Genomic DNA, 17550 nt, shown 5'->3' with positions numbered 1-17550 from the left:
TCCTCTTTCCAAATGCAGATGTGGTGACCCTCACAGCTGGAGGTGACCCTCAAGCCAGTCCCTGGTACCAGCCGCTCCTCAGGATGCAGCGCTGTCTCAGCACAGAGCAGCAAAGGCAAAAACCCCCCAAATTCCTCATTTGATGCTGCATCGGTCCCTGACCACTGGGAACCATCACCGTTGGGGCTGTTCACGTCTTTCAGAGGCATGATTCAGAAAAAAAACAGATGTTACTCCCCAAAAAAAACCCGCAAGGGTCCCTGTACCCCATGGCACATGCTCAGCTGCCCCTTCGGTACCCCCGGCATCTCGGGTTCACGTGTTTGCTTTGGTGTTGGCTAAGCCACCGCCGAGGTATTTTCAGGGAGACGCGTTGCCGCAGCAACCAGGGATGGAAAAGCTGCTTCGGTGGGGTGAGTACCACCAAAAACATCTGTCTGCGCCGGGGCGTCGCAGCGTGGGCCGGGCACGGAGTTGAGCCAGCCCTGCTGGGAAGGAGCGAAGAGAGGTCAAGGACAAGTTAAAATTGGAAAGAAAACTGAACATGCCGTTTCGTAGGGCCTTACTTGCTCTCATCTGCCAATTTTTTTTCCACCCTCCTCGCTTCCTTTTGCCAGCGGGGTGGTGTGGGCATCTCCTCCAGCTGGTGGGGGCAAAGGGGATCTGCAGCGGCCAAAATTGCTGGCGAGAGCCACCAACTTCCAGGGGCTTCCTGGTGACCTCGGCCACTGCAGGTCCCCTTCGCATCCGCCGTCATATTTTAAATCTTGCCATCGTGTTATTCCTCCCCATCCCCAGATTTGCAGCATGCAGCAGATTTTTGTGCTGAAATTCAGAGCTCCATGCTGGAAGCTGCCAAGCATGAGTCTGGATTGTGTAATGAGCTTCATCTATTTTTTTTTTTTTTTTAATAATATTTTTTTTCCTTCCCCCTAAGAAGTTTTTGGAAAAGCAATGTCTAAGAGCCTGGAAAGACCTGGTAGCTTTTATCCCTACCAAGGTTTTGCTTTCCTGGGTGCAGGGGGGCTCAAGCCCTGTGCGGAGACTTTCACACCGCCCCCCCGCCCCCCCGTTGATGACCCAGCAGCTCCTCTGGATATCCCCTGGGTCTGTGCCCCAGCTCATAGCTAGGATAAACTCACATTTCCAAATGTCTCCTTTCAAAAAATCATTTTTTGCATTTTTTTCTCTCCACAGCACCGAGCAGAGGGTGAGGTTAACGGGTAGGAGGAAGGCGTTGCTTTTGCAGCTGTGGATGGAGCCCTGTGCTGAGCCCGCACCGCTCCTCCAGCAGCGCCCGCGGTCTTCGCACTTCGTCACCCCAGGCAGAGCACCCGTAGGGCCTTCACCTGCTCTCCTCAAAAGCTACAGAGAGATGCAAAAGCTGTTTGGAGGAAATGGCTGTGAGCGCGTCCACGGCGTTGTGCAAGCTCTGTATGTGCAGGAACCCGAGGTACAAACTTCCTCAGGGTCACGGCGGCTGTGCGGGCGTCGTGGCACCCTCTGGGCTGCACCTTACACAGTGCGCTTATAAATCCCTCTTTCCACTGATTCGTTTTAAATTTTTTTTTTCATTTAGGCACCACAGTACTAGATGTGTTATCACAGCAGATTATTGCGAACAGAAAGCGAGCTCTGACATCGCATCAGGACAGCCAACGCCTGAGCTGCAGCAGAAAGCTTCCCAGCCCCGTGAGCTCAGCGCTTCCCAGCAGGCGACCGCCCGGCCCGGGCAGGTAATCCAACAATTTAACAGCCCCAGCGCAGCGTTTCTCTGCGATAGCCAGCTGGCAGAAGCGCGTCGGGCGCACACGGGTTATCACCTGGAGAAGCATCACGGCAAACAGGGGTGTGTGGGACGCGGCCCCGGCAGGCAGCGGGGCACGCCGGCCAGCTGGCGCCCATCACGCACCCGCGTCGCTGCTGTGGGGTCGGGTAGCTTAGCAATGCCAACCCAAACCTATTAAATTCCCTGTTATAAAGTAGTTTATAGGGTGGCCATCCCAGGGATGGCGCAGGTGTGGGAGAGGTGTGAGCAACGGTGGCGTGCGAGCCCACAAGGTTTTGAGTTATGATTTTTTTTTTTTTCCCCAAACACTTGGGTGCCATGGCCAAGAGGGTGCCCACGATGGGTGCTGGTGGCAACCTGGGTGCGGCAGGAGGAGACTCAGGCCCCATGGGTGCTTCCATGTGTGGGTTCCCTGCTCCCTGCATCGCCCTGGCCGCATCCATGAGGTCCGGCCCCGCTCCCCAGCTGCAACATGGCTCCGAGAGATGCTAAAATGGGAGATGCATATTATTTCCCAATGGAAAATATTTTAGCTAAATCCATGCTATAACCATTTTATTGACTCCAAGTACCAGAGAGAAGGTTAGAAGTGACTCTTTTACAAGTCATTTTGCTGTTAAATTTAGCTGTCCTATTTTCATTATCCCCATGGCTTTGGCAAGGGTGAGCAGCCTTCCCTAAAAGGCCTCGTTTCATACAGTAAGTTATTTGCTTCTCTCCTGACAGATATCTAAGCTTATAAGGTTTGTCTGCCCTGCTCAATAGCAGTATCAGCCTTCAATCTTGTATGATTAGCATCAGCACTTAGCATTTGCTTTTGGCTCCCCGTCCGACGGCTTTCCGTGCTGCTGAGGACTGGGGCGTTGGGATGGCGTCATGTCACTCGTAAGGTGCGATCATCTGATTTTGATTCCCAGGCTTCGTGGTATGCCCAAAAGATTCGGATAAATGGTTCGTTGGCTCTTTTCCCTCATTTGCGCTGTTGCCCAGCAAAGAGAATTGATTCGTTCCGCTTGTTTTGCGGTTGTCAGGTCTGCAAACTATTTGACTCGATAGGTCAACGAAGCCAAGCAATGGGCAATTGAACCTGAGAGGCGATGATGTTAAAAGAAACGTTCCAGGAAGGAATTATTTATCCCAGCAGGCTAAACTTTTCCATATTTCCAAACCATTTCCCCCTGCAGAGAGGGGGCTTGTCCCAGCTGCAGTGGCTTCAGGGACCCAGCAATCAACTGGGGCTCGTGGGATGCAGCCTGTCCTTGCAGGGAGCGCTGAAGCTGCCGGGCTCTGGGCTTTTGGGGGGAAACATCCTCTGTTTCCCCCAGAAACAACCCTCCTCAGCCCCAGTGCTCCCCAGCAAAGAGCTCACCCCTGTGGGGCTGTGCCCAGCGGGGTGCAGTGCAGGTACAGGACCCCTCGTCCACAGCCTCTGTGCTTTCCCCAGCAATGAGCCCAATCCCCCACCAAAGCCTCCCACTGCACCGATTCTGGCCCCAGATTTCAATCCAGCCCCTTTCTCCATGGTATTCGCCTGCGCCACCCTGCCGAGCATCCCTCGCTGTGACCCAGCACGTCCGCCTGGCCCCGCTCGCAGCCCTGCCGTTCAGGAAATGCTGAAAATGCTTCCAAACGCACTCAGCCCAGCCTGGCCCCGTGCGAGCGCTGGGAAGCGGCCAAGCGCCAGCCGGGCAGCCTCGCCGTGGGAGGGGGGCCAAGCCGGGCTCCTGGCTGCCCCATGGGTCGGCTCTGAATTGCTGGGCTGGGGTTTCTGTGCCCGCAGCATCCCCCTTCCCGACCCTTTTCCCAGAATAGTCTTTGGGATACAGCCGGACGTGGGTTAGGGACAGGAATGGCAGACCCACAGCATGAGGTGGCTGCAGGGGCAGGAACAACGATACCCCAAGCCCAGTTCCTAAAATCCTTTTCCAGGACCCCAACCACCTCCTCCATCCTGCGTTGCCCCCAGGGATGCCTGGTGGTCCCTGCTTGCCCCGAACCCTGCCCGCAGACCCCCGGGCTCCAGGGAGGGCCCCTGCCCGGGCGCGGATGCATCCCTGCGGGCGGCTCCATCCTGGTGGCACGTGGGCTCGGCAGCGGGGTGGCCCTGCACCCTCCTGCACCCGTCCCACCCCCGGACCATGTAGGGCACCAGCTGCTCCCAGCCCAGAGTTTATAGGAAGAGGAAACCCCGTCCCTGCGCAGAGGAGGAAACCCGACAGCCCAGATGTACACAGAGCAACGTCGATAGCGTTTTTATTTTCGTTTTTTTTTTCTCCTCCTCTCTGCAAACAGAGGAGTCGCTTGAGCAGTGGTGAGCACGGCCCAACCCGGGGCACGGCGAGCAGTGGGGCCGGCAAGAGGCTGCGGCACGGCCCTGGAGCAGCCATGGGGCAGAAGTGCATGGAGAACGTGTCCTCCTTCCTCTTCGAGTACGACACCCCCAGGATGGTGCTGGTGAGGAACAAGAAGGTGGGACTGACCTTCCGGCTGATCCAGCTCATCGTCCTGGCGTACATCATCGGGTAAGGCTCCCCGGCACCCGCTCTCCCCTGAATTAATGCTTTGCCACTGGGTTAAAAAGCAACAGAGACGAAAGGGCTCAGATACCCGCTACGTCCCGATGCGAGGGGGATTATTACCGACGGCTGCGGCTGCTCCTGTGCTGCCCGGTGTCCTGCCATGGGTCTTTCCGAAGGCCGCCTGGCCCCCGCGTCTTCCCCAGTAGCGGCTGCGTGTGCGGGCTGGAGGCTCACCCCAGCCCCGCTCCGCACACCAGGGCCCCTGCTCCACACTGAGCTGCATCCAAACGGCGCTTCAGCCGCTGGAAGGTGGCCTGAGAATCTGTTGTTATTTTTATTTTCATTTATATTAAAGAAGAGGCAGCTGGAGCCAGCGCGGTGATTTGTGAGACCCGAGCGGCTCGAGGCAGGGCCATAAATCTCCCCATCCACCGCCCTGCCGGGGAGGCAGGGCCGGCCCAGCATCTGGGGCCAGGACGGAGCCGCGCTCCAAATCCCTGCTTGGCTTTGCTGGTGGGAGGCAGCCCCGCAAGTGGCCCTTGGTGCCAGAGTAACGGCTTAAAAAAGGCAACGAGCGGAGCAGGCGGGCTGAAAGCAAGGATGCGTGTCCTCGGGTGCCCTGGGACCGGCTGCTCCTGCCACGGCCGTTCGGTCCCTGTCCCCTCGGCATGGGACGACGTGCTGCACTACAGGATGTGATGGTTGATAACAGTGAAAAAAATCTTCACGAGCTCAGCCCTCAAGAGAGAGAGCGCGGCATCCTTCCGTTGGCAAGGGCCCCACGGCAGGAGGTTGGCAGGGAGAGGGGCTGTCTGGCCAAGAGCTGGGAAAACTGAGTATTTTGGGGTGCAGGGCACCTGATGCCGCTGGAAGGAGAGATGGCAGCTCTCAGGGCAAGCAAGTAGCTACGTGGAGCAGCCGTTCCCACGCTGGCTTTTAGCCCAGATTCCTTGGGAAGGGGGAGAAACTTCCCAGGGGGTCACCGTGGGACCCCCGTATCCCTCCCACCCTGCCCACCAGCGCTTTGGCTCACAGGGGTGACCCTCATCCCAAAGTGCTGCCGAGCCAAGGTCACAAGAATGCTCCCTTGCAAAGGGTTTTGCCCAGACTGGTGTTACTGGGAGCAGCTCTGAGGGCCGAGCCCGTGAAGCCCCAGGGCTCCTGCACACCCAGCCAGGCGCAGCCGCTCCCGCAGACGGGGAACCAGCAGAGATGGTTGCTGAGAGCGGGGCTTCCTAAGGAAACGCAGCTTAAGCAACCCCCCAAAAACAGGACAGGCAGCCAGGAGGGAGCAAAAAGAGAACCAGCTCAGGGGGGACAGCCAGGGCAGAGGGGAGGAGGTTGGCATGAAGTTGCTGTAATTCCTCAGTTTTTGCTGGTTTGGTGGGGTTGGGCTCCGCTAGCAAGGGGCTGCATGTGGGCATGACCGCCCATCGCCCCACCGGCCATCGGGGTCCCCTCGCTGCCTGCACCAAGCGATGGTGCTCAAGATTTTTCTCTCCCAGTTGGGCAGACAGATACTGATGTATTTCCCATTACCCCAGCTTCGGTCCCCCTCGGCAGCAGGCGTGGGATGCTCATGGCGATGCGTGCCGATGCACGGCTGAGCTGAGGGATGAGGCAGTGCCGTCGGCGCGGAGGAGGGAGATGGGGCTGACCCCGCAGAGACCTGCCGTCACCCTTGGGGAGCAGCTCTGGCTTCTGTTCTTCTTTCTGCCGAGACGCTGAGATAAGGCGGTATCGCCGCCGGCCAGGCCATGCCATGTGCTCCCCGGCTCGACATCGTGTTTTGGCTTTCGTTTCCTGAAAACCCCGCACGCGAGGGGGCTGCGGGCTGAGGCGCAGGACGGGGCCAGCGAGGGAAGAGGGCTCAGTGACTCTGCCACATCGGGGAGCGACACCAGGGGACTGCCACCTCCTGGGCAGGGCTCAAGGCAGCGTTGACAGCATGGCGGGGAGATGACACCTCGTCGGCAGGGGCACGAGGTCATCTGTGCCGCGGAGGGACGGGATGGCAGCGGCAGGGGCTGTGCTGGGGGCAGATTTAGGGAAACGCTCCACCATGGTGCCACCCAGCTCAGAGTCTCCTGCAGCCCTGAGGGCAGTGGGGAAGATGTCCAGTGTAACCAGTATAACCCAGTATGGCCATCTGCCTTAGAGGAAGAGGTTGGAGCTGGGGTCCCAGCTGGGTTAGCAGTGGTGCTGAATTTCTGTCCCCATCCCCAGGTAGTGGGGCAGATGCCATCCCTGAGGTCCCTTCACCCCCTGTCCCGGGATGCCAATGGGGCTGCAAGCCAAAAAGCGCTGTCCCCAACGGGTCCACAGAAGGTCCAGCACACACAGAGCGGAGGTCTGGGCAGCACCCGGGGTCCCCCTGTTCTCCCCCATGCCCATTGGTCGGGTGCCTGAGGACAGGCTGGCATCACGGGCCATCCCAGGGGCTGCGCGCTGCCTCTGTCGTGGTCAGCGGGACCAGTGCCCGCAGCGGCGGGGACAAAAACCAGATCTCTCCTTTTTTAGTGCAGGGAAGGCTCAACGCTGCCGGGAGCGCTACCCGAAATGGTCGCTTGCCCATGTTTATAGTCTCCCTGAGTCAGAGTTAATCCAGCGGCAGCTTGTTTATGCCGTAGGTTAAATAGTGTCAGGAGCCGGCCCTAATGGCTGCGCGAGGGGCTGGGAAATGCAATGCCGGCCACAGCCATGTCCCCAACCCAGCTCTCTTGCACCCAGGCCAACGGCTCTGCGGTTCCTTTGCTGGATGGGGAACCACGGCCCTGGAGCTGTGTCCAGGCTTACCCCTGTCTTGGCCCTGGAGGCACTGGCTTTTGGAAAGTGCCTATGAAGAAGATCAGGAGGGTCTAGGTGGGTCGTCAAGCCCAGCAAGCTGCAAGCCCACCCTGGGCTTTAATCCCAGATGTCCAACCGCCACCCTGCTTTACCTGCCTTCACACACCCTTAACCACAAAACGTGCCCCAGGCCGCAAAATAAATCATCCCATCGTGGAATTCAGGTCCCGCAGCTTCTGCATGCCTCAGGCAAAGGAGAGCTCAGCAATACATCCCTCATCCAGCTGGAGGAAATTTGGCAAATAAACCCCCAGGTGAGACTTGGTAGAAGCAGCCCCAGCCCACAGCGATGAGCCGAGACTTGGAGCACCTGCGGATGAGCACCAGTGGCCATGCTCACCCTGCCATGTTTCCCCATCCAGGTGGGTCTTCCTCTATGAGAAGGGCTACCAGTCTCAGGACAGCATCGTCAGCTCGGTCTCGGTGAAGCTGAAAGGTCTGACATTGACCAACGAGAGCGTGCTGGGCCCTCACATCTGGGATGTGGTGGATTATGTTTTCCCACCCCAGGTAAGGAGGCAGAGTGGGTGGGTTTGGCAGAGAGGGAGGTTGCTTTTGTCCTGACCGCTGCTCTTCCCCATGCGCCAGGGTTCAAATGGGCTCCTCAGCGTAGGCTTTCCATGGGGCCACCTATGACATGGTGTCCTCATGGTGGGAAGTAGGTTGCTTCTGCCATGAACCTCTGCCCATGTATCCCTGGGGAGCATTCAGTGCTTGGGACCTTCTGTGGTTGATGGGGCACATTTGAAGCTGCCTACAAAAGCTCCTCTGATGCCTCCAAACGAGCACCTTGGGCAGCAAGGGGGGCATGTCCTGTGTTCCTGGGGCTGGTGGCACTGCAGCTCCCCAGGGACACCACCAGCTTCCCAAGTCACAGCTGGAGGAGGGTGAAGCAGCCAAAGTTAGGCAGAAAAGCGCTGTCGGTCTGGATGTGCTCCAGTAGTTTGGGTGCCCTACCCCTCACCCCAGAGAGAGGCTCCTGGCAGAGACTCCATCAGAAAACGCCGTGCTGGCAGTGAGCTCGTTGGCTGTGTCTCTGCAGGGGGACAACTCCTTCGTGGTGATGACCAACTTCATTGTCACTCCTGGACAGAAACAAGGAACCTGCCCAGAGGTAAATGTGCTGGCTTTGTCCAGCGGTCTCAGCTTCTGTAATTTAGGGGGGTTGTGGTAGTGGCGCTGGGGAAGGAGTTTTCCTGACCTTGAGAGGTTTAGTAAAAGCTCAAGCCTGGCACCATTACTGTTCCTGACTTGCAAGCGCTATGTGAAGGCTTTTACTCTGCTGAAAAAATGGCCAGCCTCCATTTAAGTATTCTCCCCTTTGAGATGTCAAGCAGAGCAGACTCGAGGTTTAAATAAAAGCATCTGCCTGGACTTTAGAAAAGAAATTATATTTTTTTCCTGCTTAATCTGGACATCCTTGGTTGGGAAGGGGTATATGGCGAGGCTCTGGCCACAGCCGAGCGGCGTTTCCACTGAGGAAAACGCTGCGTGGTGGGTTAGGAGGGACAGAGGGACCAAAGCCACGGGGTGTGATGCTGAGGGGTGGCTTTCTCCAAACAGCTGCCGGATGCTGGGCTCTGCACGCGGGACAGCGACTGCAGCAAAGGGAAATACAGCCGACAGGGACAAGGTATGGCACGTGCTCCAGTGAAGCTGCGTGGCTGGCAGGGTGGCCCTGCTTTGGACTGCCAGCTGATGGGGTCTGGGAAAAGCCTCTGACATCCTGGGTGAGAGTCCCACCTGGGCTGGTCCTGCTTTCCTCTTCTGAAAGAGATCTGAGCTGCAAAAAGCCCTCCCCACAAAAGGGTCAACATTTTCCCCAAACTGCTGTCCTGCCAACAGGTTGGCATTTTCTGAGGTGCGTTTTAGCAAGAGAAATGCCCAGTTGCTCCCCTGTACAATAGCGCAAGAGAAACCACTGCTCCGAGCTGGAAGGCCACCATTAATTACCCTTTTTATAAAGGGGCACCAAAGCCCAGAGTATTTTGTGCCTTGGATGCCTGTGGCAGGGCTGAAGCTCCAGCCAGACCCCAACCATCTCGGCATCCAGTGGTGCAAGCAGCAATCTCTCTTCCCCACAGGGCTCATGACGGGCAAGTGCGTGCATTTCAACAGCTCTGTGAACACCTGTGAGATCTTTGGCTGGTGCCCTGTTGAAGTTGATTACCATGTTCCCAGGTAAGGAATTAGTCTGTCGCCCCTCGTCCCACCCCAGTGGCACCAGTAGCGCTCGGTGTAGGGCAGAGCACACCGGGGTTGCTGCCAGGACAGCCTGGGTCAATACAGGCTCCATGGCTTTACCTGCTGCCTGGTGTCCCCAGGGTTCATGCTTCTCCTGGCATGGTTTGCTCCATGGTGGCTCACCCCCTCTCTGCTGGGTGCTCTGTGCACGGACCAGCAGCCCCCATCTATCCTGTCTGCCTCCAGAGTAAAGTTGTGCTCTGCCCATGAGATGTCCTCCACCTCCAGCCTCCACCTCCAGCCTCCATGGGCCATTGTGAATCACCTCCTGGTAGATACAAAGTCCTGTTCCTCCTTGCCTCCCCTCCTCAAGGCTTAAATAAAAGCATCTGCCTGGAGTTTAGAAAATAAATCTTCTCTTTTTCCTGCTTAATCTGGACATCCTTTGTTGGGAAGGGGTGTATGGCGAGGCTCTGCTGCAGCGGGCCACAGGGACAGCCAGGGTCTGTCCAGGAGCCCAGGGAAGCACCCAGAGCCCTTGAGCTCTCTTCCAGCCACCTAACTCCACCTCTGTCCCCTCACAAGCACCTCCCTCCCTCCTTGGGGCTTTTCTGAATCTTGTTGGGATCTGTCACTTAGAAAGGGCAGGGATGAAATCACCAGTTTTTCTGGGTCCTGCCTGTCCTAATTTGGATGAATCTCCAGAGGCTGGAGAGCCAAGTGATGGAGACATGCACACACTTGTGTTTTTCAGCCCTGCCCTGTTGTCAGAAGCAGAGAAGTTCACCTTGTTCATCAAGAACAGCATCACCTTCCCCAGGTTCAAGGTGTCCAGGTAAGGGGAGGTTGGAGGGGACAGCTTCTGCTCGCTTCACCTGGCTGTGTCTCTAAGGGGAAACCACGGGTGTGGCTGGGTGCTTGCTGCAGAGGATGCCGTACCTCCTCAGCAAGCCCAGGACTACCCTGACTGCCGCACTGATCGCCAGATTAGCTGACAGGAACTGAGACATTTCAGCTGGTAGCTGTGGTTACAGGACAGAAGGTTTCTAGAAGGGACGTCCCCTGAGTTACCCTCATATGATGCACACTAAAATACAGTTTCTCTGATCTTTCATTTTTCTTCTCCCTCTTCCTCCCCAAACATAACAGCAAAATACTCAAAGTCTTAGGGGGGTGTGAGCAGCCGGGATGAGCTTGCTGCCCAAAAATGAGCAGAAGCCCCTCTTACCATCACGGGTCCCACCTGTTTTGGCAGAAGGGTTGTAGGGTCTGTCCCTTCCAGGCAGCACGAGAAACAGTGCCGCTGGCTGAAAGCGCACACGTAAGAGGATTTGTGATGACACTGATGAGATACCTGATTTGGAACAAGTTCACAGAAGCTATTTGAGCTGAAGACGGCAGATTCTTGTCTCTAAGCCGCTCGTGTCCCCGTGCTGCAGCCAAGGTTGAATGCCTGGCATGCTTGGCAAAGCCTCGAGCTGCACCCCAAGAGGTGCCTGCGAGAGGGGATCCCCCACCAGCAGCGAGGAGAGGAGGCAACCTGGCAGGAGCAGGGACGCGGAGGGGCAGACAGCAGGTCCTGGAATCTGGCTGCCGTTGCAGAGGCTGAGCCAACTGAGGTCATGGGGAAACTTCCTGCCTTTGATCACAGCTGCTAACTAACTGCTGAGCATAAACGAAGGGACAGGATTGAGCAAGGCACAAGGCTTACAAAACCATCCGGGGCAGGGAGGCTTCACAGAAAAACTATTTTTACAGAAAAGAGCAGAGCGGGGTGGAAGGCAAGACATTGTCCTTCGCTTTTCACCCTTCCTGGAGGAGACAGCAAAATCCAGCTAAATGTAAAAGCTGTGGGATATGCTGTCCATGAACTGTTCCAGGTGAAAGCTGTGGGTGCATGGAGCATTGCCCGGCAGAACCCAGGGACAAGCTGACATGCGAACGGGAGAGGCAGCTGGGAGGGATGGTGGAGGCCCGCGGGATGGTCTGCAAAGCTGAGGAATGAGAGAGGGTTGCCAGAAGAGGTGAGGACAGGCAGACGTGAGCTGAAGAGATGAATTTGGGCAGCAGGCAAAGCGGCAGACCCAAAGCAGAGGTGGCGACCATTTGGAGGAGAGAAAAGAGCAGAGAGGCTTCCTCTGCAAGAGGATGCTCAGGGGCACAAATAGCTGGTGGGGTGAGAGAAGCCAGGCAGGGCTGGAGGAAAGGGTCCTTTTTCCGTGTGCAGGGTCTGCCAAGCACTTTGGGGAGCAGAACAAAGCCCTGAGCTTTGAAGTTACTGGGCTTTGAGCAACAGGTAGGACCAGGGACTTCCAGAGGTCCTTTCCCACCCAAATTATTGGATTATTCAGAATTTTTCTCTCTTTTTTCCTTCACAGGCGCAACTTGGTTGAGAGCGTTACCAAACAGTACCTGAAGAAATGCACCTACCACAAAGTCACCGATTCCTTGTGCCCTGTGTTTGACCTGGGATACATAGTGAAGGAATCGGGTCAGAATTTTACCTTCCTGGCTGTCAAGGTACTTCCATTTCAAACGACGGTGACACGGGGAAGGGGGACACTGACAGAGCAATCATAAGACGCAAGGGATCTGTCTTCTCAAGGCCTTGTGATACAGTGTCAGAATTAGCTCTTAAAGATTATTAATCTTCTTAGGCATGGCCTAATATTTAAGCCTTTCCTGGAAACTACCCTATAAGATGGACAAGATTTGACCTGCTGGCAATAAATCCAGGGTTCAATTTGTTTTAATTTGTACAATGAATGACTAGAGCTGCATGGCCAGATCCCAGAAGCCTCGCCTGGATGGTCCGACACCAGTCATTGCACAACGCGAACCGCAGCCTCTACCCAGGCTCGGAAACGCAGCTTTGCCCAACGCTTCTCGGGGTGGTACGCAAGAGCGTCTGCTGTTTCTGCACTGCAGAGCCTTCAGCTAACTTTGCCAGGCATTAAATAAAATCAGAGGCTTGCAGATGTCAAAGGTGCAAAAAGGCAAGCCCCTGGGGTACAGCTAGTTACAACCTGGACCGAGCTCAGCAGGGATTGCTTCATTTTCTAGCACAAGACCTCTTACAGGAGGTTTTCTTCAGATTCTCATGGGTTCATGTCACCCTCTATGACTTTGTAAAATTGCCTTTGATTTTCCCTGTGACGTTAATGGTTTGGTGGCAGGGTTAAGTCACAGGGCAGGCAAATGGGTGAAATCCGGGAAGGCAAGGCTGTCTCACTAGGACCGTGGGGGATCTGCAGCGGGCATTGTTTCTCAGGACCATGCCTTGGGCACGGGATGCTGACCAGGAACAAGAGGGCATGAATTTAGCTGTGTGTCCAGCATTTAGGGTATAAGCAAGCCCCTCCACATAGGGTGATGCACAGGACACGAAGCCAAGGGTGCCCAGGAGAGCTGAGACAGCAGTGGCGTCCGTGTACCCCAGAGAGCCAAGGCACGGGGTACCACTGAGAAAGGCCACATATGAGGAGAGGAGGAGGTTCTCCATGCAGGCCAGGTCCCAGGAGGTTGAACCAAGTGGGACAACCTCGTGACTCTGCTCTCGGCTGCAGGGTGGAGTGGTGGGCATCACCATAGACTGGAACTGTGACCTCGACTGGCCCGTCCGGTACTGCAAACCCATTTACCAGTTCCACGGCCTTTACAATGATGACAGTAACGTTTCACCGGGCTTCAACTTCAGGTAAGGAGACCCCCGTTAACTCTCCAGGCAGAATTCAGAGGTGACATCTTTCAGGATCCCTCAGCACTAAGGGGATGGTGGAAGGTCAGGGCCCGTTCTCCAAAATACTCACTGCCTTTGCAGTGCCAGACAGCAGTGCTCTCTTTAGAATGGCATGAGAAAAGCAGTAACTCATCCCTTGGCCTCAAAATTACCCCGTTGCCTTTCCCTGTACCTCTCTTCCCCTTGCAGACTCTCCTGCTCAGCTGAGCTCTCGGGAAGCCCCTTGAAAGACTGGAGATGTTGCCAGGTCATCTCACATGTCCCCATGCTTCAAAGCATTCATCCACAGCATGACATTTAGGCAGGAGCTGCTGCTCTGACTGCTGCTCTGTGCGAAGCTGCACCAATATCTGCTGTCACGTGGTGCTGGGGGTCACCAAGCATCAGCACAAGCAGGAGCTTTATCTCCAACTTGCAGGCAGGGAAACTGAGGCACAGAGGGAGAGGTGCCAACAGCCCAACTCTTTTGGGGGGATTAAGGAGAGGGTCAGGGCCAGATCCGTATCAGTGCATCCCCAGAGCCCTGCCCTGCTCCCGATGCCATTGCGTTGTAGGGAGCTCTTAGACAGCAGGCAGGCCATTAATGCTCACCATCCATCTGGACAGATATGCCAAATACTACAAAGAAGATGGGACAGAGAAGAGGACGCTCTACAAGGTGTTTGGGATCCGGTTCGACATTTTGGTGAACGGCAAGGTAAGGGTAGCCAGGCGCTGCGTTTGCCCCAGCTCCCCAAGGACGCAGCACCATGTCCTCAGGCGGGTGCCAGCCCTGCAACAAAGCACCAGGGTCTCACGGGGCCAGGAAAACCAGTGCGAGTGGTTTCCTCGGGTCAGTGGTTTTCTCTCAAAAAACATGACGATGGGTTGGGCGGAGAACTGTGGAAAAACCTTTCACTAATATTTACAAAAGCTGAATATTTGCATTTTCCCTGTTTATCTTTTTCCTCCCACTGGGACAAAAGGCTCTCTTCACTGTGTTCCCACTGGAAATATTTAAAGGGTGTAATTTTTTTAAATTAAAAATACAGAAGGCAAAGTAATTTAAATTGGTGTCAGCCTAAAACCAATCTACCATATTCTTCTGTTTGACCAATGACCTTAAAACCAGTTCTCACCCAGTTTAGCTGAGCCCCACCTATACCTACGGCACCTTTTCTGTTTTGTTTTGTTTTGTTTTTCCCTCTGGGCTGATTGTAAACCACCATCTCTTTTCTCCAATTTTATTCAGGCAGGCAAATTTGACATCATCCCAACCATGACCACAATTGGCTCTGGAATTGGTATTTTTGGAGTGGTAAGTTCAGATATTTCCAGCCTCCACATGGAGACTCTGAAATCATTCTCCTTGCCTGTGACATCCGTGGGGAAGCGTCCTTGAGCAGCAGTGAAACACTGGCTGCTGCTCAGGCAACGCGGGATGGGCAAAGGGGGGGAAAGCAGGTGCTCTCCTGCCTTGGTAGCTGAGGAAAATAGATTCCTGCTGACCACCGGCTGATGTGAACTCTGCTAGCGGGAGCCACCGCCCTGCCAAGTGAGGGGAAGGCTTTCACGGCAGGGCCGTGTCTTGGTATCTTGGTAGTTTCAAGTCAGAGCTGGTATTGAGGGGTTTTGGAGGTGATGGGCAGTATTTCATGCACAAGACAAAACCAGCATCCTATTTGGTTATGGTCATTGAAGACTTTGGCATGATCCAAAGGGTGTTGAGCTCTGCGCGTACCTAAACAGGAAACACTTTATTTCTGTTGACTTGGATTGCCTGGTATTTAGCCCAGCACACTTCACTTCTGTCCCAACTGGACATTTGAGGGCTGTATGCTTTTTAGCAGCTGCCGCGTTGTGGGCTGAAGCAGAAGTGACCCTCATTTGTGAGGCAAAGTGAAACAAACTGGAAGGACAGGGTGGCACAGGCTGAGCTGGGAGGGCAGCCCCAACCCTAACTGCGCTTTCCTTTAAGGCCTCCGTCCTCTGCGACCTGCTCCTGCTGCATTTTCTCCAAGGACGGGACTATTACAAGCAAAAGAAATTCAAATATGCGGAACAGGAGCCTGTAAGTAAAGCATGTCCCTCCCCTGCGGAGACTCTTGCGGGTGTGTGAGTGCGGATGCGTGCATTGGTAACGATGCTGCGACACAAACATCGGTTATACTGAGGTGCAACCAGGCACCTTCCTGAGCTACTGGGAATCCTGAGCCCTTGGGACTGGCAGAGACTGAGACCCGTGAATCTCCTCTCCAAAATTACAGAGATCTTCTCCGTGACTCACTATCAATAGCTTTATTCCCTCCTGTTATCCCCAGATATTCCAGTATCTGGTAACACTTGCAGTGCTTTAGGGAAGCAGAGACAGACCAGTGCTTTAGCAACGTGGAAAATGTCCCCTTTTCTGCATTCTGAGAACATCCCCATGACCGTGGGATGTTTCGTGGCCTTTCACGGGACGTGAAAACAACTTCCCTCAAATTTACCAGAAAATATTGGGGGTTAGAAATTGCTGTTCAAGCACATTTTCCCCTGGCGTTAGAAAGGAGCAGATCTGTAAAAGAATCATTGTTTTCTCTCCTTTCACTCCCAGTCGAAGTCACATAAGAAGGAAAAGGAGCTGGACAACGCACAGTGAGAGGTGAGCAGTGTTTCTCCAGCCCTGCTAGCATACGGCTGTGGTGGGGGGTGAGGGCTATGGGTCCCGGGGGTGTCCCAAGGCCCCGGGAAGGCTCCAGGGAAGGCACAGAGGATATCTGAGCTGCAATGTCAACCCGGGGTTAGCATTTCCCACGGCAGGCAGGTGAGCGGGGCTGCACTGGGCACAGGGTGTGGGACTGACATCGCATTTTGGATGACAGCATCACTTGAGGAGGGGCAAAACACCAGAAACCACTGTGCACCTCTCTCTTTTGGCAGAATCCACACTGACCGATGAACCTGCACCCTCTTCCTCCTCCTCCTCCTCCTCTCCTAAAGCATGGTCATCATCCCCTGTCACCAGCCCGCATCAGCCCCAAGGCCAGCAGGAGCAGTGGCTGACACCAGCTGATGGGAATGTGGCACCCTGCGGCTGGGGCAGGGTCCGGCCGGCCCGGTGCTCTGCCTCTGGTGGGACACGCTGCGATGCTGCGGGTGGGTTAAACTCACACGGGGCATCGGGGAGCCATGGAGGCACCCACAGGGCTCTCCACCAGCCCTGCCGCAGGGCTCTGGGGTCTGCTCCCACTTTGCAGGCGTTTCCAAAGGGCTCCCACTGTGCCCTGCCTGTCGTGCCAGGGCTGTGCCAGGGCATCCTACACCCTGAAGCCCTGGGGAGAGCATCGCTGCCTCTCCTTCCACAGCGGCACCCAAGGACAGCTCCAAATTGAGGAGAGGGAGAGGGAAGAAGAGCTGGCAAGAACTATGCCCAGTCTCTCATCATGGGAGAAAAATGGTTATTTTCTAAGGATGTATTTTATTAAAAAAAAATAAATAAACCTTTAGTTTTTCTACTACATCCCTTTGCGGTACCCATGCTTGCCCCTGGGCACGGGGTACGCAGTGCTTTTTGGCACTGTGGGGTTTATGCATGGAAAGCAATCCTGTAAATTGGGCTGGAGCGTGGGGCTCTGCCGTGGGCTGAGCGCAGGCTCCCCCGGGCTCTGCCTTCCTATGCAGGGCCCCTGGGCCTCAGGCCACGAGCTGGGGCTGTTATCAGGGTTGTCACTTGGATTTCCTCCTCAGACAGGCTGGCTGGCGGAGAGCGCTGGCGCGCTGCTGGCCATCAGAACGGGTGTCCTGTGCCAGCTCTGCCTCCCGCTGCCCACGCCGGTCAGTACTAGCTGGTCCGAATTGACCTTCTTGGCCAAAACTTCCCTTCTCTGCCAGAAGATTTGGACTACTCAGTGCGTGCAGTTGGACAACATGAGCTCTGCCCGAGCCCCACATCGCTACGAGCAGCCCCTGCGCTGCTGGCTCTGTTCAGTTCCCCAGGATGCATGAGCACAGACTTTCTGCACTGTTTCTCTCTCTGAATGTCATTTTGTACCCACACGGAGGAAATTTTGCCTTGATCACTTCAAAACTGGATGCCATCTGCCGTGGGAAAGCCAGTGAAGAAGCTGGAGGGGTTGCTCTGCCCATGGTGCAACGTTGCTGACTGCGGTGGGGAGCACGAGTCCACAGGACAGACGCACCGCGCTGGGCTCACGGGGACGCACAGCCACGTGCCACAGAGAGCTGCAGATGATGGTCATGAACTCAACAAACATTCCAAGCCGTATGTTCCCCGTGGGGAGATTATTTGCTCTCAGAAGGATGCCTCAGCGGTGCAGCTCTCCAGCGGGCTGCAGCCAGCAGAGGGGACTGGAAGACCATTTCACACAGACACGCCTGGGGAAAATTCAGTGGCAGCAAAGCGAGAGTGTTCAGGTAACCTTTCGCACCCGCTTAAACCGGGTCAGTCTCCAGTCGTAACTTAAAATAACCAGTGCAAGGGGGTTGTTTCT

General features: G+C 55.6%; 1 protein-coding gene across 2 annotated transcripts; it reads left to right on the top strand.

The window, feature by feature from the left end:
- The first annotated feature begins 4030 nt into the window (after positions 1 to 4030).
- P2RX1 (purinergic receptor P2X 1) lies at positions 4031 to 16559 on the top strand. 2 transcript variants are annotated; one of them, XM_010122518.2, is made up of 13 exons: positions 4031 to 4311; positions 7518 to 7665; positions 8198 to 8269; positions 8719 to 8788; positions 9240 to 9336; positions 10094 to 10174; positions 11718 to 11859; positions 12906 to 13036; positions 13685 to 13775; positions 14310 to 14375; positions 15036 to 15128; positions 15654 to 15701; positions 15980 to 16559. In XM_010122518.2, exons 1-12 carry the CDS (start codon positions 4175 to 4177, stop codon positions 15696 to 15698), a joined length of 1173 nt encoding a protein of 390 aa, XP_010120820.2. In that variant the 5' UTR covers positions 4031 to 4174; the 3' UTR covers positions 15699 to 15701; positions 15980 to 16559. The 2 variants fall into 2 exon arrangements, with proteins under 2 accessions (XP_010120820.2, XP_086619095.1); XM_086762969.1 differs by lacking the exon at positions 8198 to 8269.
- Positions 16560 to 17550: the final 991 nt, after the last annotated feature.

Source organism: Chlamydotis macqueenii, chromosome 19, assembly GCF_036417535.1.
Source record: "Chlamydotis macqueenii isolate bChlMac1 chromosome 19, bChlMac1.mat, whole genome shotgun sequence".
Taxonomy (NCBI): Eukaryota; Metazoa; Chordata; class Aves; order Otidiformes; family Otididae; genus Chlamydotis; species Chlamydotis macqueenii.
This window is presented reverse-complemented; position numbering and strand designations above follow the sequence as displayed.